Below are 25,676 nucleotides of genomic sequence, written 5' to 3'. Positions count from 1 at the left end.
GCGCGGTGAAAAGCGGAGTCGATCTTGGTGATGACTTCTCGCCATTCGTTTTCCTTCAGCTCTTTGGCCGCGGCGTCGGCGACCTCTGCGGTTTGAGCTAATTTGATCACGGTTTGTAGCGTTGGTTCGTCTTCGGTGAGGAGTTTGTTCCTCACTGAGGCGTTTTTCATGCCGAAAACTAGGGCATCGGTGAGGCGAGCTTCCGGGTTGTCAAACTTGCATTTGGCAAGCACCGTTCGAAGCCGCGTTGCGAACTGGTTGATCAATTCCATCTCTGTCTGGGCCATTCTCGAGAATTGGTGCCGGAAAACCATAGCTGGCTTCGTGGGCTTGAAATGGCCCGCAAGCTTGGCTTGTAGGACGTCCCAAGCGACGGTTCTTGCTGGCTGTGGGTCGGTGAGAGTCTGGGCGAGGTTTCGGATCTCTGGGCCGCAGTAGTTTAGAAAAATGGCCCTTCTTCGGTCGGCGTCGGTGTCCTGTATGCCCGCAGCTTCGAGGAAGATCTCGAAGTTGGCCACGTAGTCGTCCCAGGAAGTCTTTTCGGGATCGAAGAATTCGGGAGCCCGGCCGATTTATATGTTGCTCATGGTGCAAGCGTGGTTTCTTTCTTCCGTCGTCGCCAGTGAAGTGAATCCAGACACAGGTATTTCAGAACGGTACTTTTATTCAGCTCAGAGAGAGAGAAGTGACAACTCAGCAAGGCAAGTGACTTTTGCGAGTACCGATCTGCTTTGCCTGGGAGAAACCGCTTCTTTTATACTTTTGCGGTTCCCGCCAAAGCAAGGAGCAGCCGCGTCTGAGCCAATCAGGAGCGACTTCCTGACTCAGGCTCAGACAGCGCTTTAAACAGGAAGAAACTATTTACAGTTGAAACAAGGTAGCCATTACGGACACAACACATACTTTCTTTTTCTCCACGATCACAATGTCTGGTGTGTTATGCTTCAGAATTCGGTCAGTCGGAAGTCGGAAGTCCCACAGTAGTTTTGCTTGCTCATTTTCGATCACTTTTTCGGGCTTATGATTCCACCAGTTCTTTGCCACTGGTAAATGGTAGTTCCGGCACAAGTTCCAGTGGATCATCTGTGCCACAGCATCATGTCTATGCTTATAGTCAGTCTGTACGATCTTTTTGCAGCAGCTGGGTATGTGATCGATTGTTTCATCTGTTTCTTTACAGAGTCTGCACTTTGGATCGTCTGTTGATTTTATTATTATTATTATTATTATTATTATTATTATTATTATTATTATTTTCATAAGTAACTCAAAGCAGTGAGTGTACCTAATGCGCTTTCCTCCGCCTATTTTCCGCACAACAATCTTGTGAAATAAGCTTGTCAGAGAGAGGAGGGAAGAGAGGGAAAGAAAAACTAGATGAAAGTCAACCACCCATCTTTCATGCCTAAGGTGATTTATAATCAATAGGGCAAAACATGAATTGAGTTGAATTGAACTTTATTTGGCCAAGTGTGATTTGATATACAAGGAATGGAGAATGGGGATGGCGAACCTTTTTTGGTTTGCGTGCCAAAAGGAGGGGGGTTGCACATATGTGCCCACACCCATAATTCTGTGCATGTGTGCATGACAGGGACAGACAGGGATGCAGCACACAGCTGATACTGGTGTGCTGCGTGTACAGCATGAAGATTCTCGCGTACGCGCACACAAACCCAGCATGATTTTGCGCTGAAATCTCATGACGGGATGCGTGTGTGAGAGAGATTTCGGCATTTTTTTTGCTTCTGTGCGTGCACAGCAGGGAAAAAAAACACTGAAACCTGCACACCTGCATGTCCACTTGCAAGATTTTGCTTCTGTGATTGCACAGGAAGCAAAAAAGATCAAAAATTCACACATGTGTGCCAGACCTAAGCTCATGTGTCCACTGATATAGCTCCACATGCCACTTGTGGCATGCATGCTATAAGTTTGCCATCATGACTCTACACTGATTCCAGGAAGTCCTTGCCATTCATATATGGGCAGGATGGTGGTGGAATACAGATTAAGACTGGATCCATTCTCCCGGCAGATGTGGCCCTACCAAGAGACCATTGGATAAACCCGTTATTATTAATTATTATAACTAGTTTTGACAACTCATAGTAACCCCAGTTCGGTTCTTTGCTTGCTCAAGCAGTGCCAGCATCTCTTCCCATTAACTGGGTAACCAAAATTACTCCTCCTTTTGTTATGCTGCCAGATGGCTCCTTCCCAGGAGACCTCAAATGCCAGCCTGATGCCATCAGGCAAGGCTAGAGATCAAGCTTCCTTTCCAGTGAAAGTGGTTAATAATTAGCTCCTTCTAAATCTTTCAACTGCCCAATGGCAATGCCCACAAGGCAGGCATCAGACAGACTATTTATTACCCCCAAAATAAAAAAAACCAGAAGGAGGCTTTTGAGGTGCAGGCAGTTTAATGTAACCTGTCATTGTCTTGGTTAAATTTATTTTATTTGATTTGATTTGATTTGAATGCCGCCCCTCTCCGTAGACTCGGGGCGGCTCACAACAGCAATAGAACAATTCATAACAAATCTAATAGTTTAAAAACATTTTAAAAACCCCATTATTAATCAGACATACATACAAACATACCATACATAAATTGTATAGGCCCGGGGGAGTCAAGTGCCACAGAAGAAAATAATAATAATAATAATAATAATAATAATAATAATAATAATAATAATAATAATATTATTATTATTATTATTATTATTATTATTATTATTATTATTATTATTATTATTATTTTAATTGGATTTGTATGCCGCCCCTCTCCGTAGACTCGGGGCGGCTAACAACAATAGTAAACACAACATGTACAATCCAATAATAAAAACAACTACAAACCCCTATTATAAAACCAAGCATACACAAAAGACATTTGTTGGTGGAGGAGTCGCTTTATCTCTCTCTCTCTCTCCTTCCCCGCCTCTCTCTGTGTCTTTTTCAATGATACCATTTTTGCCTCTTTGCTACCTACTTCCTTAGAAATGAATGTGTAGCAGGGGATTTGTTTCATTGTTTCTACATGGAAGAAAATTATTTTTCAGGGAGTCTCATAACAAGCTGCAGTAGGCAAGGTTGCAGTGCTGTAAGTGAAGTCAGCCTTTTAGAGAAAGACACTCCTAAGAAAGAGTGAGCAATTTTTTGTTTTGACTGTATGATGTTGATGCCTTTAATTTTTTTAAAAAAATTCACAGGAAAGTTGTCACACATCTAAACAAATGTATTGCAGACACTTCCCAGCTTTCTTTATGGAGAATCTCTCCAAGCTGTTTTGGTTTTGGTTTAAAATAATTGGCCAAGGCAGCCTTCAGGGAATTTCTCCAGTGGCCGTTCTCTCATGACATTTCAGATGGTCTCTCTGCCATCAAAGACATAGATAGCTATGACATTGCTTGGACCTTTTTAGATCATCTGAGGTTAGTTGGCTACTGCAGCAAAGAAAATGATATTACGCAGAATATTTGTTGTTGTTGTGAGTTGCGAAGTCGTGTCTGACCCATTGCGATCCCATGGACAATGTTCCTCCAGGCCTTTCTGTCCTCTACCATCCTCCTCCAGAGTCCATTTAAACTCACACCGACTGATTCAGTGACTCCATCCAGCCACCTCATTCTCTGTCATCCCATTCTTCTTTTGCCTTCAATTGTTCCCAGCATTAGCTTCTTCTCCAGTGAGTCCTTTCTTCTCATTAGGTGGCCAAAATATTTGAGTTTCATCTTCAGGATCTGGCCTTCTAAAGAGCAGTCAGGGTTGATCTGCTCTAGGACTGGCTGGTTTGATTGCCTTGCAGTCTGAGGAATTATTCTTGGATATAATCGTAAACTCCTTAAAACCCACCTCTGTCATCAAGCGTGGGGGAACCGAAACATCTCCCCCTGCCTATGTAGTTTTTGTGCATGATATGACTGTATGTATGTTTTTATATATTGGGGTTCCTTGTTTTTTAGACTTTTTAAATGTATTATTGTTATTAGATTTGTCATTATATATTGTTTTAATCACTGTTGTAAGCTGCCCTGAGTCTACGGAGAGGAGCGGCATACAAATATAATAATAATAATAATAATAATAATAATAATAATAATAAAATATTTTTCGATTAGTCTAATTAGCACCATCTTAAATAGTCTTAAACAGTAGCTGTTCAACTCAACTGGGGAGATGGTGGACATGGTTCTTCCAGCAAATTGATGTGCAATGGTGGTCTATCTGTGGGAAAAGAAGATCCTGAGTCCCATGGGATTGGGCGGCATAGAAGTCAAATAAATGAACCTCACCTTTTCACAGAAGCCTGCAACTGCATGCAAAACACAGACCTCCACATTCTCCGCACAGCCAGAGGCTTCCCTGGAGCCTGGGAAGGAAAAAATGCCCTCCTCCATCCCCCCATAGGCCCTCTGGAAGCTGAAAATGCCCTCCCAGAGCCTCTGTGTGAGCCGAAAATCAGCTGGCCGGTGCACACATGCATGTTGGAGCTGAGTTACCTGATCATCTGCTGCAACGTTCTTCCTGTCAATGACTACTTCAACTTCAACCACATCACACAAGTACATAACAAACTTGAAGTAAACCGTTCTAAACTTGACTGCAGGAAATACGACTTTAGTAACCAAGTAGTTAATGCATGAAACTCACTACCTGACTCTGCAGTATCATCACCTAACCCCCAAAACTTTACCCTTAGACTATCCACTGTTGACCTCTCCCGATTCCTAAGAGGTCAGTAAGGGGCGTGCATAAGTGCACCAGAGTGCCTTCCATCCCCTGTCCTAATGTTTCTCTTTTACTACGTAGTATCATGTACTTTATTTATTTATTTATTTATTTATTTATTTATTTATTTATTCCAATACACAATACATAGAAGAGAATAGACATGAGGTAATATATATAAAGAAAAATATAAAATATAGGAGAAGATATATAAAAGGAAGAAAATATATATGATATATGAGATAAAGGAAAGACAATTGGACAAGGGACGAAAGGCACACTGGTGCGCTTATGTACACCCCTTACTGGCCTCTTAGGAATCTGGAAAGGTCAATTGTGGATAGTCTAAGGGAGAAATGTTGGGGTTAGGGGTTGACACTATTGAGTCTGGTAATGAGTTCCACGCTTCAACAACTCGATTGTTAAAGTCATATTTTTTACAGTCAAGTTTGTAGCGGTTAATATTGTTTGAATCTGTTGCGTGCTCTCGTGTTGTTGCAGTTGAAGCTGAAGTAGTCATTGACAGGTAGGACATTGCAGCATATGATCTTGTGGGCAATACTTAAATCGTGTTTTAGGCGTCGTAGTTCTAAGCTTTCTAGACCCAGGATTGTTAGTCTATTTTTGTAGGGTATTCTGTTTCTAGTGGAGGAATGAAGGGGTTTTCTGGTGAAATATTTTTGGATGTTTTCAAGGGTGTTGATGTCCGAGATGTGGTATGGGTTCCAGACAGCTGAGCTGTATTCTAGGATAGGTCTGGCAAAAGTTTTGTAGGCTCTTGTGGGTAGTGTGAGATTGCCAGAGCAGAATAAATAAATAAATTTTGTATGCCACCAATACGTATGTGACAAAACAAATAAAATAAAATAAATAAAAATAAATAAATAAAATAAATGGCTCGCATACCAGCAGATAAGGCTCTGCGTGCCACCTGTAACACTCATGCCATAGGTTCGCCATCACTGACCCGGGACCATCCAAGGTACAAGACCTGCAACACAGGAGTGGGTTCTACTTACCTTCACCACCGGTTCACATCGTGACATTTCACGCGCACTGGGGTTGCTCTGCTTGCGCATGCAGGTGCCTCCCTTCATGAAAATTCACTTCCGCACATGCTCAGAAGGTGGTTTCAGCCTGAAACACAAGCTGAGTTGTGCTCAGCTGTGTTTCAAGTGAAGAAAAAAAGGTCGATATTAGCCCGGGGGTGGGCAGGAGGGCTTTTTTTCAAAGCAGAAGATGAGGGGAAGTCACCCAAACACTGAAAAAATTAAAAAAAAAAGATGCCATGCACGGACTGGCACAGACTGAATCATATCCATGATGCAAACTTCACGTCACCAGAGAATTGCTAACGGTTCGGGCTGCAACACCAATCAATTCCCCCTCGACCCCCAAATAAAAAAACAAAAACATATTATATAAAGCCAGCCCTTGACTTATGATCACAATTTCTTTGAGACATTTGTTAAGTGAGTTTTGCCCCATTTTATGACCCTTCTTGCCATAGTTGTTAAGTGAATCACTGAGTCGTTAAATGACTAAGATGGTTGTTAAGCGAATCTGGCTTCCCCATGGACTTTGCTTGCCAGAAGGTCACAAAAGGTGCTCACATTACATCCCCCTTCCAGGTTCACTACAACCGTCATAAATATGAATTGGTTGCCAAGCGTCTGAACTTTGATCATGTGATCATGGAGATGCAGAAACAGTTGGAAATGGTGTGAAAAAGATTTTCCAGTGCGGTTCAGGGGTGAAATGCTCCTGGTTCGTTCGTGCCTGTCAATCGTCGGAGAGCCGGTCGCAAAGGGAACACGAGGTTCCGCCCACCCATCAAGATGCTGCCATTTGGGTTCTTTTACCCTCTGCACATACACAGAGGGACAAAGAACCAAAATGGCGGTGTCCGGCAAATGGACGGAACCTTGCACTCCCTTCGTAGCCAGCTTTCCGACGACTGGCAGGCACAAGAGAACCGGGAGAATTTCATCACTGATGCAGTTGTAGCTTTAAATGGTCATTAAATGAACTGTTGTAAGTTTGAGGACTACCTATAAAAGTTGAATGTCATCATTCAACAGACCCTTGCAGTGTGCCACAAGGGTCTGTTCTGGGTCCTATTCTTTTTAATATGTTTGAGAGTGACATAGGGAAAGATTTGGTAGGGAAGGTTTGCCTATTTGCCGATGACTCTAAAGTGTGCAATAGGGTTGATATTCCTGGGGGGGTCTGTAATATGGTAAATGATTTAACTTTACTAGATAAGTGGTCAAAGCAATGGAAACTGCAGTTTAATGTTTCCAAGTGTAAAATAATGCACTTGGGGAAAAGGAATCCTCAATCTGAGTATTGTATTGACAGTTCTGGGCTAGCAAAAACTTCAGAACAGAAGGATTTAGGGATAGTGATTTCTGACAGTCTCAAAATGGGTGAACAGTGCAGTCAGGCAGTAGGGAAAGCAAGTAGAATGCTTGGCTGCATAGCTAGAGGTATAACAAGCAGGAAGAGGGAGATTGTGATCCCACTGTATAGAGCTCTGGGGAGACAACATTTGGAATACTGTGTTCAGTTCTGGAGACCTCATCTACAAAAAGATATTGATAAAATTGAAAGGGTCAAAGACAGGCTACAAAAATGGTGGAAGGTCTTAAGCATAAAACGTATCAGAAAAGACTTAATGAACTCAATCTGTATAGTCTGGAGGACAGAAGGGAAAGGGGGAACATGATCAAAACATTTAAATATGTTAAAGGGTTAAATAAGGTTCAGGAGAGAAGTGTTTTTAATAGAGCACAAGAGCAAGGGGGCACAATCTGAGGTTAGTTGGGGGAAAGATTAGAAGTAATGTGAGAAAATATTATTTTACTGAAAGAGTAGCAGATGCTTGGAACAAACTTCCAGCAGACGTGGTTGGTAAATCCACAGTAACTGAATTTAAACATGCCTGGGATAAACATATATCCATCCTAAGATAAAATACAGGAAATAGTATAAGGGCAGACTAGATGGACCATGAGGTCTTTTTCTGCCATCAATCTTCTATGTTTCTATATTTCTATGTGGTTTGATAGAGTTAATTTCTCATCTGTATTCTTATTCATAAAATCACTGTAGGAACTCATCAGTCAGTTCAGGGTAATATATCAGTATGCTGATAATAATCAGTTATGCTTCACCATCCCAACAATAGTTAAAAATGCTGTGGAAGGCTTGACCTGATGTCTGGAGGCTGGGAGGAACCATATAAAAACAAATAAGCTCAAATTGAACTGCTGCAAGATTGAACTATAATTTGTCCAGAAATTATGTAATTCTCTTCTGACTTCACTTATAGGTTTTTGGGGGAAATATTATTTTCCCTGAAGGATGATGTTTATGATTTGTGGCAAGGGGAACGTAATCCTACATTCATGGCTGCTACAAAATATTTGGAGGATGGAGATAAGAGATCTTTGCTTACTTCAATTGGTGCAGAAGCCCTGTTGACCTTTATCCATGCCCTTATGACCTCTAGATCAAACTACTGAAATTTGCTCTTCCTAGGATTGTTGTTCGAGATTATTCTTAAACTGCAGTCTTTTTCTGCCATCAATCTTCTATGTTTCTATGTTTCTATCATCGTAAGAAAAGATACACTTGTTCATTAACGACAAACAATAACATGTGGGACGACAACATAGACTTACAATTCCAGTGTAACATGCAAATAACCAGATGGTTGCTTCATTTTGTCATGGATAAATATGAAGTAGCAACTACACTTTTATTTCCTTTTAAAGTTTACTGCTTTTTTAGATGATGATGGCATGAGAGGTTTTTAACCTTACAAGTAAAACTGTCAACACTTTCTTTGCCCGCTTGCTAAAATATTTATACTTTTTTGTTTTTTGCCTGTAATTTCATATTCTTTGCTGTCTTCTATAACCAACATAACCATGCTGTCAGTTTCTTTCTTAATTTAGCTTTCCTTTTGTGTTTTTTTCCTTATTTTTTCTAAACATTTTGGCCCCTTTAATAATCAGGCGTTTGCACTGAAAACTTGAGCCAACTGGCTGGTTTGTCTGTTGTGGTTACTTTCATGTCCTTTGAAATCTATTATTTTCACTGAACTGTCAAGATTTCAAAACTTGCTGCCAGCATAAAACTGTCTGCAGTCCCAAATATAGCGAGCAAAAGAAGGCATTTCCATTATTGCCAATAGGGGTCAGTGCATGTCCATGCAACTGTAGGACTTTTGCCTGCCTAGCCAGAGTAAACATTGGGTCACCATAAAAGCAGCTTGCAATAATACTGTTATCATCTTGGATTTTTATTAGTATTGGTTTACAAAAGGGTATGTAAAAAAGTGGACTTATCAGCAAAAGTTTTTTCTCTCTCCAGTAATGAACAACCCCTTCTGGATTTAGTTTCAGTTTTTGTTTGAAATGGCTAGCAAAATATAATAAGCAAATTAAAATGTAATCTCAGTTCGTTTTCCCATTCAGCTCCATCATTTTTATTCTGAGCTTAGATGGAAGGTATCTTCTTGATTGTCCTGCACTAAGGCATGGAAGCAAACACAGGAAGCTGTGTGGAAAGTTGTATAGAAAAAAGTGATCTGGAACAACCCCTTCTCTGCTTTTAATGACTATTTCTATTAACCATTATTAGTTATAACCTTATGTTACCTCCACACTAAAAATAAGAGCTAAAACAACACTGAATCCTAATCAGGAAAAAGCTTAAAAGAGGTTAACAAAACAGGCTACAAATTTACAAACTGTGCAAATTGTGTACAAACCTGAATAAGGATGGCCAAATAAGGCAGCCAAAACCTGGGTTATTGAATTTTTTCCTTTTGTCAAAAGGAAGGGAATTCTATAAGGAGACACAACTGAGTACAAAAAGAGGCATCAGTGGGGTGTTTGTTTTTTAAAAAACCCCACACACCCAAAATGACACTTATATAGAAAACAGATCAGCGGTAATGCCAAAAGATTATACAGTAGTTGTTTAGCAACTGCAATTGGGACCAGCATCTTGGTCTTTAAGCAAAGCAATTTCTATTGGGGGGGGGGGAGATATAACCATGACTGTGCTTATGATTAGTTCAGCTTTTCTTTTTGTTTACAGCATCAGAAAATGACTCCCAAAGAAACAGGTGACCCCAATTAGGTTTCTGGACACACATAAAGATAGGTAAACGGACAAATCTTATTGCCCTCCCCCCACACTCCACTGGCCTTTGAAGCGCTCATCCTGACACTGGATTAATTGTTGAGATATTGGATATTTTATATTTACATTCATTGGAGAGGAAGGGATTACAAGAGAGTAAGGCAAGCACACAACATGGAATACATGTCAAAAGGAATGCACTGACATGAGCTGTTTGCTTACACACCATATAAGCTGCTTGGGAGCACACAAAAGCCATCAGTGTGAAACTGATTAGAGTCTTGTCAGTGACAAGCAGCAGCCCCAGACGATTCTAATTAAGATTACAGAACTGAATCTATTAACCTGCAGTTGGCAATTTTTAGACATGCATGCACTAGGGAGGAGAAAGGAGAAACCTTAGGAAGAGATAGCTTTAGGCCCTTTCAGATGGGGATGGGGGGTGGGGGGTGAATGGGCCAGAGAATACATACTAGCTATAATGCCAAATGAATACACTGAAATTGAATTGGTGAAAAGGTTATAAATGCAGGCACTGATTGCAAAATTACTTTTTCACCGCCCTAATTGCAAATGGCCACTGTCCAAGACAGTCGCTAAACAAGGGCTACCTGTACATGGACTATTCAAAGTAATTTAGTCTATTGCCTTTGAGCTTTTACACTTCATAAAACCCCACTGCTTACCATATAGGGCAACCGTGTTAAAATAAACATGTCAAAAGATCACAGATGATTAAATAATAATTTATTAACAGTATTTTCACAAACATTCTAAAGAAAATTTCAGAAGTCTCTAAACTTAAAATTTGTTCTCATTTGCAAAGTATTCCTTAAAAAAAGCAAGGAGAAAAAAGTATATCTTATAGATTTATATTTGGGACGTTTTTCAATTCCTGTTTTGGTTTGAACAAGCCCCTCTTTAATGCTTACAGTACATATTCAACCCTCTTCTCTTGCCAAGAGAAAATAATTGAACATAAATTGATTTTTCACTTGTAAGTATGTAGAAGGGCACTAGATATTTTTCCCAAGCAATACCTTTTCAACTATTAACCTGATAGCACTTTTGCAAATTCATTCAAGTTATTTTGGAATACATTGAATTCAAAACCAACTGTTCTCCAGAATGAAACCCACCATGCAGTACAATTGTTAGCATGCACTTTGGTGATTATTTTTGTACTCCATGGTATGTGTCTTCTCTGCCAACAAAGGGACTCCCATTATGGTTTGATTAAAATGTACTCAAACATTTTATGACATTAATATTTATTGCTTTATATGAATACTGTATTGAAAGCCCAAGCATCCAGTTTACACACAAATTATACAATTATATACCGTTTCACAATGGCAGTGAGCACTCTTTACAATCTACAAAAATCTACTTTACAGAAATTTAAAAATTCTAAATATCAAAAAGGTACAGTTGAAGAAACAGGTATAAATTTGGCAGCCAGTAAATGTGACTGGGAGGTTATATTTTGAGCATTTTTACACACCGATGTCTGAAAAATATAATGTGACGTATTTAAAGCAGTAATTGTGCTTTGAGCTGGTTTTGGAAAGGAAGTGTTAACACTGGCTGTCAAAGTGGCATGTTCAAAAATATTTACTTCACTTTCAAAATAATGTACAAATGGTAGCCATTCAGTTCTGATACATAACTAAGACATGGAATGCTGCAGCATTTCATATCAGTCTGATCTCCTACTATAAAACCATTATGTAATGCCAGACATTTCCTCAGTTCACAGAAACTATCTCGTCAGGTTTGCAAACATTTCTGCTACAAAAAAAAGCTGAAGATATTATTTTGAAATCTGTTCTCAACACAGTTTTTCAACAGTAAAATGGAAACCTATATTCCAGGCACCTCAGAAATGTACAAAAAGTGTTGTTACAACAGAACTCTTGGAATGTATTTAACCTGGTACTTTCAACATTTGGATCTTGTAGGCTATCAGATGGGCCTAATTTTATTTGGTTTATTCGGGGGTAAAAATGGGTGGTTTTTGTTTTGTTTTGTATGAAAGAACTTGGTTGCTTCTGTCTGGAACAGAAAATGCATCTAAAGTGCAAACATAGATTTTCTTTAGATTTGTATATTATCAAGTATTTATTATATGCCAATGTATAGCTTTTTCAAGCACAAAATGCAGTCAAATGAAAAATCTATAAACCAATATGAAATCCAAGGGCTAAAAACCAAACCAAAAATTAACTGCTACAGCATTCAGAGGAATTAAAGGAAAGAGAGAGAAGTAATTAAATGTAGAATCGCCAAAAAATCGTCAGAATTAGAACTGCCTTCCAGTTTAAAATTTTTAATTCTAAATAATAAAAAACTATACACAGACCAGATTTGACCATACTGAAATTTCAGTGGCAAGCAGGACCTGAAGGAGCCAATATTTCACAGTAACAAGTACAAGTCCTTCAGGATTTAACGCACTGAGAAGTTCAATTTACAGCCTGCTTTCTCTTGGAAAACTAACAGTCCACTTTTATTACATAAAATTATTTATACAGTGTAAAACCAGAGCCTCGTGGAAAATACTGCCTCTAAGTGTATTCAAATTATTAGTCTTGTTCCATAGGTTCATCTGCAGCTTCTGTGGCTTCATTGCTGTTTTCCGCTGGGGTCTCTGATGCAATTTCAGGAGTTTCACTAACATTTGAGCACAATTCTTCTTTGTCACTGATGTCAGCTTTGCAACTAAAAGATCCACTGTTGTCACTATTTGGAGAAGGTGAGTCTGCTTTCATTGCTTCAGTCTGGTCAGATTCTCCAATTTGATTATTCTCCTCAGAAATATCTTCTTTCTCAATTAAGGAGGCATTGTCTTTGTCTAAAACTTTTCTTTCTGGAAACACTTCGCTTGACATTGTGAGAGATTCTGGAATAAAGTTAGAATATGTTATATGGATGTAGGAAACACAAAGCAATACTATAATACTTTATACAGGAAACAATCATGCAAAATACATCCCCTTCTTGTGCTTTATGCCTTGGTAGGTTGCAGCATTTAGCTGGCCTTGCTTAGTGGAAAACTTAAAAATGCTAAAAGATTTTGGTTAGTTCTTGAATAAGGAAACCCTTGGGAACTTCAAGTCTATTGCCTAGATTGGAAAATTGGAGGAGAGGGGAACCCTGTAGGGTAGCAATGGCAAACCAATCCCATATTACCAAGGAAACTATATGATGCAGCCAGAAAGAGTTAAGATTTGAGGGAAGCCTTTATTTATATGGGGAAGTACAATATCAATTAGAGATAGCAGGGATCGGGCACTGCATGTGGCAGCCACAAGACATACTGTAGTTCTCTGTGTATTTAAATTTCTCATTTTGAGTAACAAGCATAACTATTAGAAGAATATATTTACAGGCATGAAGCTTGGCAGCCAGAAATGGATCGTTATATTCTGCTGCTCCAACAAGAACATCCTATTCACCCCATGACGATGTAACACCAAAGCCTTGCTAATTTCCTATGCTTTAATATTATAAGACAATCACATGAGATAAGTTCAACTAACCAATTTAACAATCAATCTCCAGTTTCAGGAGACCAATTCCGATCCCACACTTTATTCATAGCTCAAGATTGAACTGTGCAAACCCTGGTGCTGTTGTAGCTTGTTATTTTTGCAGACATTTCATTACCAAACTAGACATGACATTATCATCATCAGTTCTAATAGAGAGTGGGGTTTTCTCTCATTGTATATATTGGTGGCTTGGCTTGTCCATGTTGGTGGGAGTGGTCTTGTTAGTTCCTTCATTGGGTTATTCACTGTTAGATTTGTTTGGCAGATTTTTTTACTTCTTGATTGTTGGTCCAATGTTAATCTTGATGTTAATCTCTGCTGTTCTAGATGTTCATTGCTAATGAGTTGTCTGGGCCTTTTTGTTTCCCTTTTGGGTGTCTGATTTGAATGGTATGTAGATGTTATGTGCTTGCTGATGACTGATTTGTCTGAATGCCATCCAGGAATTCGCTGACATTTTTCAACTTGGTTTCATTTAGAATGGTCAATTGAAACTGGTTAAGTCTTTCCATGTGTTGTGGAATTAAGGAGTTGGTATTATGTTTCTTGACTGCTAGCTGGTGTTCATGAATGCAATCTGCTACTCTTCTGCCCGCTTGTCCTACATAATGATTACTGAGGTCCTTATATTGTATGTTGTAGAGCAGTGATTTTCAACCTTTTTTGAGCCGTGGCACATTTTTTACATTTACAAAATCCTGGGGCACACCACCAACCAAAATGACACCCTAAGACACTCTCCTCTCTTTTTCCATCCCTGTCTCCTCCCCCCTTTGTGTGTGTGTGTGTATACAAACTCTTGAACCATTTCCAACAACAGGTGAGGGCTGGGGGGGGGTTTCTCTCTTATTCTTTGGGTGCTTTTATCATATGCTTTAAATCAAGAGTCACTTCTCTCTTGTTTCTCTCTTTCCTCTCATTCTCTGCCTCAATCATTTTCTCATTTCTCTGGGTGATTGTAAAAATTTTGGCAGCCCTTCACTAGTTGTATGGCAATGTTAATAGTTTCACAGCTTGTATTGTTTGTGCTATATTGTATAGATTGGTCAGGCACTTTTTGATGAAGTTCAGTTAGTTTATTACAACTAACTGCAACTTGTAGCAGCTTGATGAAATTGCATGGATATCTGGTTGGAAGATGTTGTATAGATGATGTATAGTTTCCTTTTTCTGATGTTCAGGGAGGCTGCAGTGTGTTTGTGCTCATCTACATAGTGTGCTTACACACCGCTTATGGGAGGTTGTGTTGTTACTTTGATAGTGGAGCACTTGGTTGGTGTGGATGGTTTTACGTTAGACTTGTGTTTCTAGTTTGCCACCATTGCCTCTGCTGATGAGAATATCCAGAAAGAGTAGCATGTTGTGAAATTTATACATTTGAAGATGTTGATGATCTTTAGTTGGTCATTTTTTATTGTGACAAACTAAATCCCACCAACATTGATAAAACAAATATATAACTATATATAAATGTACTTATATACATATATAAAATGAAAGAAAACCTCATTCTCTATTAGCACTGATGCTGAGTAATAAACATCAGCAAGGAAATAACCAAATCACCAACAACCCCATAATTTGCTAGATGTTGCAGTTACACTGGCATGAAGGCAGAAGATTAAAAGTCATTTAGTGACCTTTTATGAATTAAAGTTTGTGGAAATGTCACTGCACAAAACCAGCTATTTGCAATGTTGATTTACAAAACAACACACATTCAAATCTGACCATTGACAAACAATAGGAGTTCAGTCTGAATTTAATACACAATCTACACAATGTCACTGTACTATCAAAACATAGTACAGTATGTTTATAGGGACTTATTAGAAAGACCACTCCCAGGTCTTTCTCATTCTCGTAACTAGGATACTTCAAACAAACTAGCATAACTTCAAACAAAATTGGGTTGGATGCAGATCTTATACTATATAGAAATGAATGGGACATATTATAATTAAATTATTATTTACAATTAAGTCTGATTTCAACTCACGGAATTTAAAATAAATGATAAATGCAAATTTAACCCATGTTTTTAAACATATTCAGAGAATACATTTTCTACTGATATGGTATATACCTTCTTCTTCCTCCTCCTCAACTTCGTCTTTACAATGCTGTCTCTCTACAATGGCTTCTTTTTCTTTATCCTGAGATGCAGAAGTTGTCTCGGTCTCTTCTACCATCGCTGAGCAAGTTTCATGGGAATCAGTCTGGTTGGAGGTTTCTTCAGCTTCCTCCTCTTTGTCAAATTTAAGTCTTTTTACTTCATAGCCATCCATTTCTGATGGATCTTCTCCAGGGTGTTTATTTTTTACAGGACAGTTTTGGACTCTGTCAGGCTCAGATGCTGCCGATTCACTAAAAGACAGAAAAATAATGGAAACACAAAGGATCATATTTTCATATGAAGTGATAAAGCAGGGATATTGCATCTTAAGGGATCAATCCTATTGATTTGGATAACTCTACCGCTTTGCCTAAATATAACTTTATAAAATATTTTGATATACACCAACTTGCAATGATGCACAGAATTTTTTTAAAAAAATTATTTATTTATTTATTAGATTTGTATGCCGCCCCTCTCCGAGGACTCGGATACAAAGCAATTGCGCCAGAATCAATATTCCAATTCAACTGGGAAATCTTGTTTAAAAAATATATATCTTGTTTTAAGCAAAATTGTATTTATTTATTATTTATTTATTTGTTTGTTTGTTTATTTAATTTATTAAAATTGTGTTGATAATGTACAAGAATCTAGTCCTTTATAATCAATGGATACAATCCAGTATTGATGCAAACACATTTTTTTGCTTGCACAATAAAATTGTTCCCGTTTCTTCCCTCTGAGGCCTGTCAAATTCCTATTGAATTTTTAAGAACAAAAGGGGATATATAACCAACTATTACTTCTCAATTCCATAGGCAGAACAAATTCCCTTAGTGGGGGGGGGGGGGGGGGGGAGATTTTAAAATGCCATCAACGTTTAATTTCTCACAAAAGATTCCCACCGATTTTAAAGATCAACAACCGAGGTACTCTGGGATACATTATTTATAAACAGTATAAATCCTATAGTATCATAATATAGTGAGTATTATGTATTAAGACTTTTAAAATAAGGAAGGAATAGTTCGTGCCCATAAGAAATCTGCCTGAAGAAAGGTTGTGCTTATTTTCATTTTGAAAAACATTGTATTTCAAGCATTACCAAAAAATACCGATAGTCCTTGATTCACAACCACAATTAGGATTGGAATTTCCATTGCTAAGTGATGCAGTCATAAAGTGAATCATTGTGTGACTTTATTGCTTAGCAACTGTAATTCTGGCATTCCTGGTTGCTGTTATAACTCTAAATAAGTGGGTCATTGGGGGGAGGGCAATGCGGAATAAGCACAGGTAGACCAGAAAAGTAATACACTACAGCTTAGGATGTTTCTTGGCCCAAAAGAAGCCCCAGAACCACAGCAAAGTCATACCTACAGTAAATCCAGCCTGGCCAGAAGCGTGACGCAAAACCACTGCATCCCAGGAAATCTTGACCACTCTTGTGTTCCACAGGCCCTGCTATGCTCAGCTGATCTTTGCAGTTTTCCTGCTGAGATGTCCCCAGCTTGACAACTTTATCTATAAGACAGGTGCTGGCCGTGCCAGGCCTTCTTACAAAGTCGCTTGTGCTGTTCTCCAAAATTACACGCATAATTCATTCTCCAAGTAGCACACCCCAGCTTTGCAATGCTTCGGAAAGCTTTCGGAAAACTTCTAAGGTCTTCCCTAGGCCCCGTGAGAACGGGCTTGCTATCTGAAGAAGGGAGGACACACCTCTTTTCCGTGCTGCTTCATAATTCCTCAAAAGCTTTCAGAAGACTTTCCAAAGCATTGCAAGAATGGAGTGCTGTTTGAAGCATAAATGGCATGCATGACTTGGGAGAATGTGAGTGGCCATTGAGAAAAAGTCTTGCTGCGAGCACGCTTCATCAGTAGCGAACATAGGGTTACAGGGGAACTGCGGCTTTGAACAATGGTGCTGGGGTTGAAGTGCCTCTGGTGTCATAAGTGCTGGTAGGCTACCAATCACTCAAATTTTGATCATGCAACCACCGGCCATAACAGCCGTAACTTTGGATCTAAGGTTGCAAATCCTTTGGTTTACAGGTTGTAAATTCGTTGGTTCAATGCCACTGTTCAGATTGGACAGTCACTGAAGAAATGGTTTCAGATTGAGAACTTTCTGTGTTTTTTCTAAATAAGGCATATTTTAATAGAAATAAAATGATACAAACCAAGAGAGAATGGGATTTTAAAAAATAAAATGTTAATCTCAAGAGTCTAACCAGTGCGTCTGAAAATATATTTCTCTTACAAACCTGTTAATTTTCTCTTCAGTTTCCAGGAGGCCCAGCTCCTTACTTTCGGAACTGTCTGGTAAACCATTTGTAGTCATAGGAGGTGACAAAGAAACTTTTGGTCGAGTCACAGGCCGGGGTGTCCCAGGGCCATTTATATTAGATCTGCAAAGAAAATGTTTCATTAGTCAAATTTGGAAATTTCATTAGTCAAATTTCTCTTGGATCCCAAAATATGTATCAATTTATTCTAATTATAAATGGACTCCCATCAGTTATATACTGAAAAACTATTTGATCATACAAAATACTTTCATATACAGTAGAACCTCGACTTACGAATTTAATTGAAGCACGGCGGGGAAGGAGGGAGAGAGAAGCAGACGGGCAGCAGCCGCAGCGGAGGCCAAGTCTCGCTCCGGGCTGTGCCCCCTCCGAGCACTCACCGCCTGTCCCTGTCAGCGGCCCAGCCACCTTCACCCGCCCAGACAACTGTCAGAGGGGCTCCTCCAGAGGGGCTCTTCCGGAGGGGCGCACGGGGAAGGGCTTGAGCCGCCGCCTTCTCCTTTCCCCGTGGGAGCGCTGCACCTCTTGTCTGCCCGGCCTGAGAGGCACGAAACCGGTGCTCATGCCGGGCGGCCCACCTGGAATGCCAGCAATGCCGCTGGGCCGATTGCCGAGCGGGGGCGGGGCGCGGAAGGAGGCGGAGGCGCCGCCGCACCGGCCCCCTCAGGCTGCTCCGTCCGGGATGGGGCTCCTCCGGAGGGACGCACGGGGGCTCCAGAGGAGCCCCATCCCGGGCAGAGCGGCCTTAGGGGGCCGGTGCGGCGGCGCCTTCGCCTCCTCCCACGCCCCGCCCCCGCTCGGCAATCGGCCCGGCGGCATTGCTGGCGTTCCAGGCGGGCCGCCCGGCATGAGCACTGGTTTCGTGCCTCTCAGGCCGGGCAGACAAGAGGTGTGGCGCTCCCACGGGGAAAGGAGAAGGCAGCGGCTCAAGCCCTTCCCCGTGCGCCCCTCCGGAGGAGCCCCTCTGGCGGTTGTCCGGGCGGGTGAAGGTGGCTGGGCCGCTGACAGGGACAGGCGGTGAGCGCTCGTATCCCGAATTTGGGCTCGTAAGTAGAACAGAAATATCTCTCCCCTCCTAGCTCGCATCTCGAAATGCTCGTATATAGAGCAGCTCGTATGTCAAGGTTCTACTGTAATCAAAATATGGTATAACACTAGTATAACAAGGTATAACTTAGATAATCTATTTTACATATATTGCTCAAAAAATAAAGGGAACACTCAAATAACACATCCTAGATCTCAATGAATGAAATATTCTCAATTAATACTTTGTTCTGTACAAAGTTGAATGTGCACAACAGCATGTGAAATGGATTGCCAATCAGTGTTGCTTCCTAAGTGGACAGTTTGATTTCATAGAAGTTTGATTTACTTGGCGTTATACTGTGTTGTTTAAGTGTTCCCTTTATTTATTTATTTTTGAGCAGTGTATATCTCTTTGGAAAAGCATTTGATCTCCCAAATAAACTATAATTTTAGAACAAGAAATGACCCGATGCACAGACTTTAAGTTATAGTTAAAAATCCAAATGTTTTAAAAAACAAATATTTAGAAACTAAATACTAATCTATTATCTTATAAACTTAGAATGTGATCATTTTAAATAATCTCTCTTACCTGTCTGAATAAACCGGTGAGTTTCCTGGAAACATTACACCATTCATTCTGTTTAAACTGTTGGAATTATTTTTCCTATAAGAAATAAACATGTTTTGAAATTTCTACAATATATAGGGTTTTTTTTTAAAAAAAAATGCTAACAACAAACACCTCCAGATTTCTAGAAGTTTTGTTTTTGTTTTTCACTAAAAGTTGTATAATTCTAATCAATTATTAAAGAGAACCTGCTATGTTTATTTTTTCCCAACAGTATTGAAAAACTATTCAATTATACAAAAACACAACTGTGTACTGGAGAAAATATCTTTAATTTTTTACTATCTAAATATACCTTCTTGCCTCTAGTTCCGCCTTCCCTTCCTGAAAATATTATATTAAAGACCATGGATACATGTAGTTCTTGTTCAGTGACAACAGCAACTGTCCAGAGTTGCAATAGTGGTGAAAAATAAATTATGTGAGCAATCCTTGCACTTACAACCTCAGTGACTGTTTTGCTTAATGACAGAGTTGCCAATAACAATTATAGTCACTAGAAAAAGACTACCTATAAACTCTTTTCGTTTGTTAGCTCTCTACAAATTCCTTGTCAATTTACTTTGAAACAAGTATGTCTTATATCAGAGATGAAATATCGCAGATTTTATCAAGATACACCTTGACTTGGGACCTCAATTGGGACAGGAAATCCCAGAAATGAATGAACCCATTTTTTTGACATGTTTTATTATGGTCATCAAGCAGATCACACAATATTAAGCAAACCTGAATGAGTTTATTTTTAAATTGAACCAGAAAGTAAAAGTTGAAAATCACGATGATATGATTCAGTAACTATAAACCCAGGGGTCTCCAATCTTGGCAACTTTAAAACTTGTGGACTTCAACTCTCAGAATTCCTCAGCTAACATTGCTGGCTGAGGAAATCTAGGAGTTGAAGCCCACAAGTTTTAAAGTTGCCAAGGCTGGAGACCCCTGCTATAACTGATACTGTCTCAGTCCCTAAAATGCAACTGAAAGATAATCCATTTCATCCAAGACTCTTTTCCAGCATAGGTGAAAAGGAAGATGAGAAGTCTACCAAACAGATCAGCAGCAATACTGAGGGAAAAGTTCTCTTCTAGCCCCTTACCACACAACCACCAAATATCAGAGATGCCTCCCATCATCCAAAATGTTACATCTGAATTAAACAGCTCCTAGGCAGGGCGCCATGCTGTCAAGAGTCCTCAGCAACATACATTGAACAACTCTGCTGTTTGGCGATCCAAGTGCTGCAGCCTACCTGCAAGAGACCAGTTCTAGCCCGCAGCAGCAGCTCCCTTTTTACCCATGCATCTTGCTCCTGGCCACTGAAAAACCAGCATTGCTGCCAAATACAGCACCTCTTGCCACCTTCACCTCCGAGGCAAAGCACAAATAATGCCTCCAAAACAAAACAGCTGTGTGCCAGCTGTCGGAAACTGGCACACACCCAAGGCAGTCTCAACACAGCTCCTACTCTTGATAACACTATGGGAGACAAAGCAAGAACAGATGCCTAGCATAGCTCTCTCCTTCCACAGCTAATAGCCCAAGCTGTGCTGGTTTATAAGCAAATGTTGAAGGTTAAATCTCTTTCCACAAAAGTAGCCCAGTGCAGATCAGGCAGGCTACAACATCTGCCGTCTCTGCAAACCTTTTCTCCCATAAGTCCAATATTAAAAAAAACAGAATCACCCGTATGCTAACACAAAACAATCACCCAAAAGCAAGCCCGTTTGCCGCTTATATGTCCACCAGTTTTTTTAAAAAGCTTATTTGTTGTTATTCTTTTTTCTAATAAATAAAGCTGACCCCAGACTACCTGTCAACAGGAAATTTTCTATGCTGCTCCCCTCAAACCCAAGTACACCATCAGTAAATGTATTGTAATCTTGACAATGAACAGTCTCAAGTTTTTAAATAAAGGTTAACAGTCATACTCACTCTGAAGAAGGATACACACAGCTGACAACCATAACGTTCTGTAAAATAGGGGGAAAATAAAACATCAAGACTCATGGAAAAATTTAAAGCAAATTTTACAAGTCAACAATGCATCTTGTTTGGTTGGTCCTTATTAGCATCTGATTCACCAGCTTTTCAAGTTCTTTGTCTATATCTAAGATAAACTTCTGCCTCCCAAACCTATGCAATATTACCTCCAGATTCAGATGCAGTCTATGTGGGGCTACCACTAAGAGCATTTGGAAAAGTTCAGTTGGTGCAGAATTGCAGTGGCATAGGTAGTAATGGGTGTCAGGTATTCAACACATGTAGCATCACTGTTGCGTGAGCTGCACTGATTACCAGTATGCTTCTAGATGCAATTCAAGATGCTGGTTATTTCCTTTAAAGCCCTTCATGGCTCGAGGGCCAAGTTATCTAAAGGCTATCTTCTCCCAACTGCTTCTACTAGCTCTGTCAGGCAGGTTGGACATGTTGCAGGTCCTGTCTGTCAGCTGTAGGCTCTGCCCTCTGGAATAGTCTCCCTTCAAATATCAGGATAACCCTGACCCTGTTGGCTGTTCCATAAGGCCATGGAGACTTGGTTATGTGCCAGGGCCTGGGCTCCTAAACATGTTCAGAGTCCCCTTTCCTGATTGCATTAACATCCATAAGAACCTTTTAACTTGGTGCCATATACAGTGATCCCCCGATCATTGCGAGGGTTCCGTTCCAGGACCCCCCGCAACGAGCGGGTTTTAGCGAAGTAGCGCTGCGGAAGTAAAAACACCATCTGCGCATGCGCAGATGGTGTTTTTACTTCCGCAGCGCTAGCGAGGAGCCAAAGATTGGGGGCCGCGCGGCTGTTTTAAAATGTCGCCGCCGGCATGGGGGGCTTGCCAGCACCCCCCGGACCCCCAACCCGGGTTTGGGGGGCTGCTAGGAAGCCGCCCATGCCGGCGGCGACGTTTTAAAACAGCCGCGCGGCTTTCCAATGAGTCCCGAAGACAAACGTCAAACTTCCGCGTTTGTCTTCGGGACTCATTGGAAAGCCACGCGGCTGTTTTAAAACGTCGCCGCCGGCATGGGCGGCTTGCCAGCACCCCCCCGGACCCCCAACCCGGGTTTGGGGGGCTGCTAGGAAGCCGCCCATGCCGGCGGCGACGTTTTAAAACAGCCGCGCGGCTTTCCAATGAGTCCCGAAGACAAACGTCAAACTTCCGCGTTTGTCTTCGGGACTCATTGGAAAGCCGCGCGGCTGTTTTAAAACGTCGCCGCCGGCATGGGCGGCTTGCCAGCACCCCCCCGAACCCGGGTGAGCAGCGAGCGAACGGCGGGTGGCCGGGCGAAGGGTGGGCGAGCGGCGAAGGGCGGGCGAGCGGGTGCTGGGGAGGGCTTCTCGCCCTCCCGCCAGCAAGAGGGGGAGCGAACGGCGTGGGCAGGCTGTGGACAAGCCGTTCGCTCGGGCCGCTTCCCAGCTGAGTACTCAGCTGGGAAGCGGCCCGAGCGAATGGCGTGGGCGGGAGAAGGGCGCGCGGGCAGGCAGGCTGCGGACAAGCCGTTCGCTCGGGCCGCTTCCCAGCTGAGTACTCAGCTGGGAAGCGGCCCGAGCGAACGGCGTGGGCAGGAGAAGGGCGCGCGAGCGGCGGCCGCGCGGGCAGGCAGGCTGCGGACAAGCCGTTCGCTCGGGCTGCTTCCCAGCTGAGTACTCAGCTGGGAAGCGGCCCGAGCGAAGCGGCAGCAGCGAGGAGTTTGCGTGGGCGGTGGGGAAACTCCTCGCTGATGCCCGCCAAGAGGGGGAAGACCTAGGGAAGCCGCCCAGCAGCTGATCTGCCCGGCGCCATCTACGCATGCGTGCCCATAGAAAAAAAGGGCACGCATGCGCAGATGGTGTTTTGACTTCCGGGTTCAAAAATCGCAAATTAGCCTGTTCGCAATGGTCGGGAACGCAATAACCGGGGGATCACTGTATTTATTTTGCACCATTTTAATATTTCTTTGTTTATGATATACACTACCTTTGTTGAGATGGACAGCTATAGAAATCAAATCAATCAATGAATAAAAGATGCCAGATCAATCTCCCATAGTACTATGTGCATGGGAATGATTGGCATCCATAAATGTGTTTCATCAAAAAGTCAAATTAAAATATAATATATATAAATATGAATGTAAGCTCATTAAGCAACTGAAGACAATGCTGAAATATAATTGAAGTAGAATGGCTGTTTATACCATTTAACAATTCTAAAAATTAATTAAAAAACAAAATTATGTTAATTCTATTAACAGATATTAATATTAAACCAATTAAAAATGTTACAATTTTAGTTCAAGAACAACAACAATTCACTATTACCTTTTCTACTCCTCTGAGAAATTTGTCTATTCCTGTGTAATTCCGCCTAGGATCTGTTAGCAGCTCACAAAGTCGCTGAATAGTAAATGGGATACTGAAACAAATTGAAACAAGCTAATTTTCACTTTAAATGCATATTGGATGAGAGAATGAATAAACCTGTTCAACTACTACATTTTTAAATCTATAACCCGAACATGTACCACTTGTTCATTTATTACTTCTGAAACTGTATTATATTAAGCAAACAGTAGGTGGAGCTGCAAGATCACGGAAATATGTGCTTGCCTCCTATGATGGCTAGAGAGTCCCCAAACATTCACTTATTATCATTCATTGGGTAGTACAAAAAAATTAATAAGGGGTGAAGAATCTCTTGCTTTCAGATATGTGTGCTGAGAGATACACTCAGCTATAAAGGATTCTGAATTCTTTCATAGGAAACGATACAAACTCGCTCATTGAAAATATGCTTTCATACAAAACAATAATATAAAACCACTGCTTCTTTTTCAAATGTAAATGAATCCTCATCTATTTAAAAATTAGGACATCAACTATAGCTATTTTCAGTGGATGATTAATATACTAATAATAGAGCAGAGTAGGCAGTTTGATGACTACAAAGCATCATGGTAGGCTGCATACTGCAAATGTCAGAACTATGTGAGTTTAAATGTTGATTAAACCAAAATAAGTTGTCATTTTAAACAGCCTCCTTATTCATTTCTTGTTCAGTTCAGCAGAGGCATCTCTTATCTACTCAACCTTTTAAAAATTCTTTATAGTGTTTCAATGCTTAAAATATCTTCACCAAGTGTCAATTGTTCATAAGTATAAATTCTATCCCTACCAAATAATATAACAGACAGATTCTGCTCTCTGGAAGAGAAAACTGTAAATATATAACATACATACATATAATTTCTACACAGAATAATTCCTCACATGTTCTGAATTAATAGAAGTAGTTCTTGTGTTATGATCATTCATTGATTGGAAGAGATTCTGATTCTGCAAACTATTAGAGAATTAAGAAGTCAAAGTTTTATTCTGATAAAGCTTTGGTTTTCTAAATTAATTTCCTAATGCCTTTTTCAGGAACCAACTTTGGAAATTCATTACAACAGTAGTTTTCAACCTTTCCTTCATTAAAGACCCCCTCCTTCCAATATATTTTGTGGCCACGGATCAGAGGTGTCAAACTGGCGGTCTGCGGGCCAGATGCATCATGCAGATCACGCCTACCCCAGCTCTGCAAATGGGAAAAATATCGTGAAATGGCGAATTTGACATCTGTGTCATGGACCATCACGACTTAACTCAAGCTTTAAATCATAATATTTCTTCAAGCCTTCACGGACCACCTGTGACATTGCAGCCACTCCGGGGTCTGTAGACCACAGGTTGAAAACCACTACATCACAATATTTCCCTTGTTGCACGTCCATAATAATCAGGTTATTCATTATTCCAATTGTAATTCTAAATAGGATCAAAGTATACATTGTAAATATGATTTCAAATAATGCAAAACATCCTGTTTCATTTAAAAAGCAGCTTGCAGAGTTAACCACAAGCAATTAGTCAATTATTGTATCAAAGAAAGTTGAAAATTTAAAACAAAAAAACCTTTTCTCCCTTCTTATCGGAACTCCCCCTTTTTGGTTCTTCCTTGCCTCCCTTTTTAAAATTCTTTTTTGTCTTTGCTTTTTTGTATAGTTTTTTGAAATTTAAATAATTTTGGAAAAAACAGTCAAGAAAACAAGATGTATGACTGAAACAGTTAATATAGGCCAATGTTATGCCATCCACATAATATATCTAAGTAAATGTTAAAGAATTCTGT

At 40.4% G+C, this 25,676-nt stretch overlaps 1 protein-coding gene across 3 annotated transcripts in view; it reads right to left on the bottom strand.

Moving 5' to 3' along the window:
* Window positions 1-10,621: 10,621 nt before the first annotated feature.
* PPP4R2 (protein phosphatase 4 regulatory subunit 2) overlaps window positions 10,622-25,676 on the bottom strand; it is a 35,157-nt gene continuing 20,102 nt past the window's right edge. For all 3 annotated transcript variants that reach the window (XM_070738247.1, XM_070738248.1, XM_070738249.1), the window contains exons 4-9: window positions 23,828-23,921; window positions 21,466-21,503; window positions 19,495-19,569; window positions 17,829-17,972; window positions 15,532-15,812; window positions 10,622-12,793 (exon numbers count right to left, since the gene is read on the bottom strand). In XM_070738247.1, the coding sequence (XP_070594348.1) occupies window positions 12,477-12,793; window positions 15,532-15,812; window positions 17,829-17,972; window positions 19,495-19,569; window positions 21,466-21,503; window positions 23,828-23,921 (949 nt within the window). In that variant the 3' untranslated portion in view covers window positions 10,622-12,476. The remainder of the gene's footprint in view (window positions 12,794-15,531; window positions 15,813-17,828; window positions 17,973-19,494; window positions 19,570-21,465; window positions 21,504-23,827; window positions 23,922-25,676) is intronic.

This window comes from Erythrolamprus reginae, chromosome 2, assembly GCF_031021105.1.
Source record: "Erythrolamprus reginae isolate rEryReg1 chromosome 2, rEryReg1.hap1, whole genome shotgun sequence".
NCBI lineage: Eukaryota > Metazoa > Chordata > Lepidosauria > Squamata > Dipsadidae > Erythrolamprus > Erythrolamprus reginae.
The sequence above is the reverse complement of the archived record's forward strand: the minus strand, read 5'-3'. Positions and strand labels throughout refer to the sequence as shown.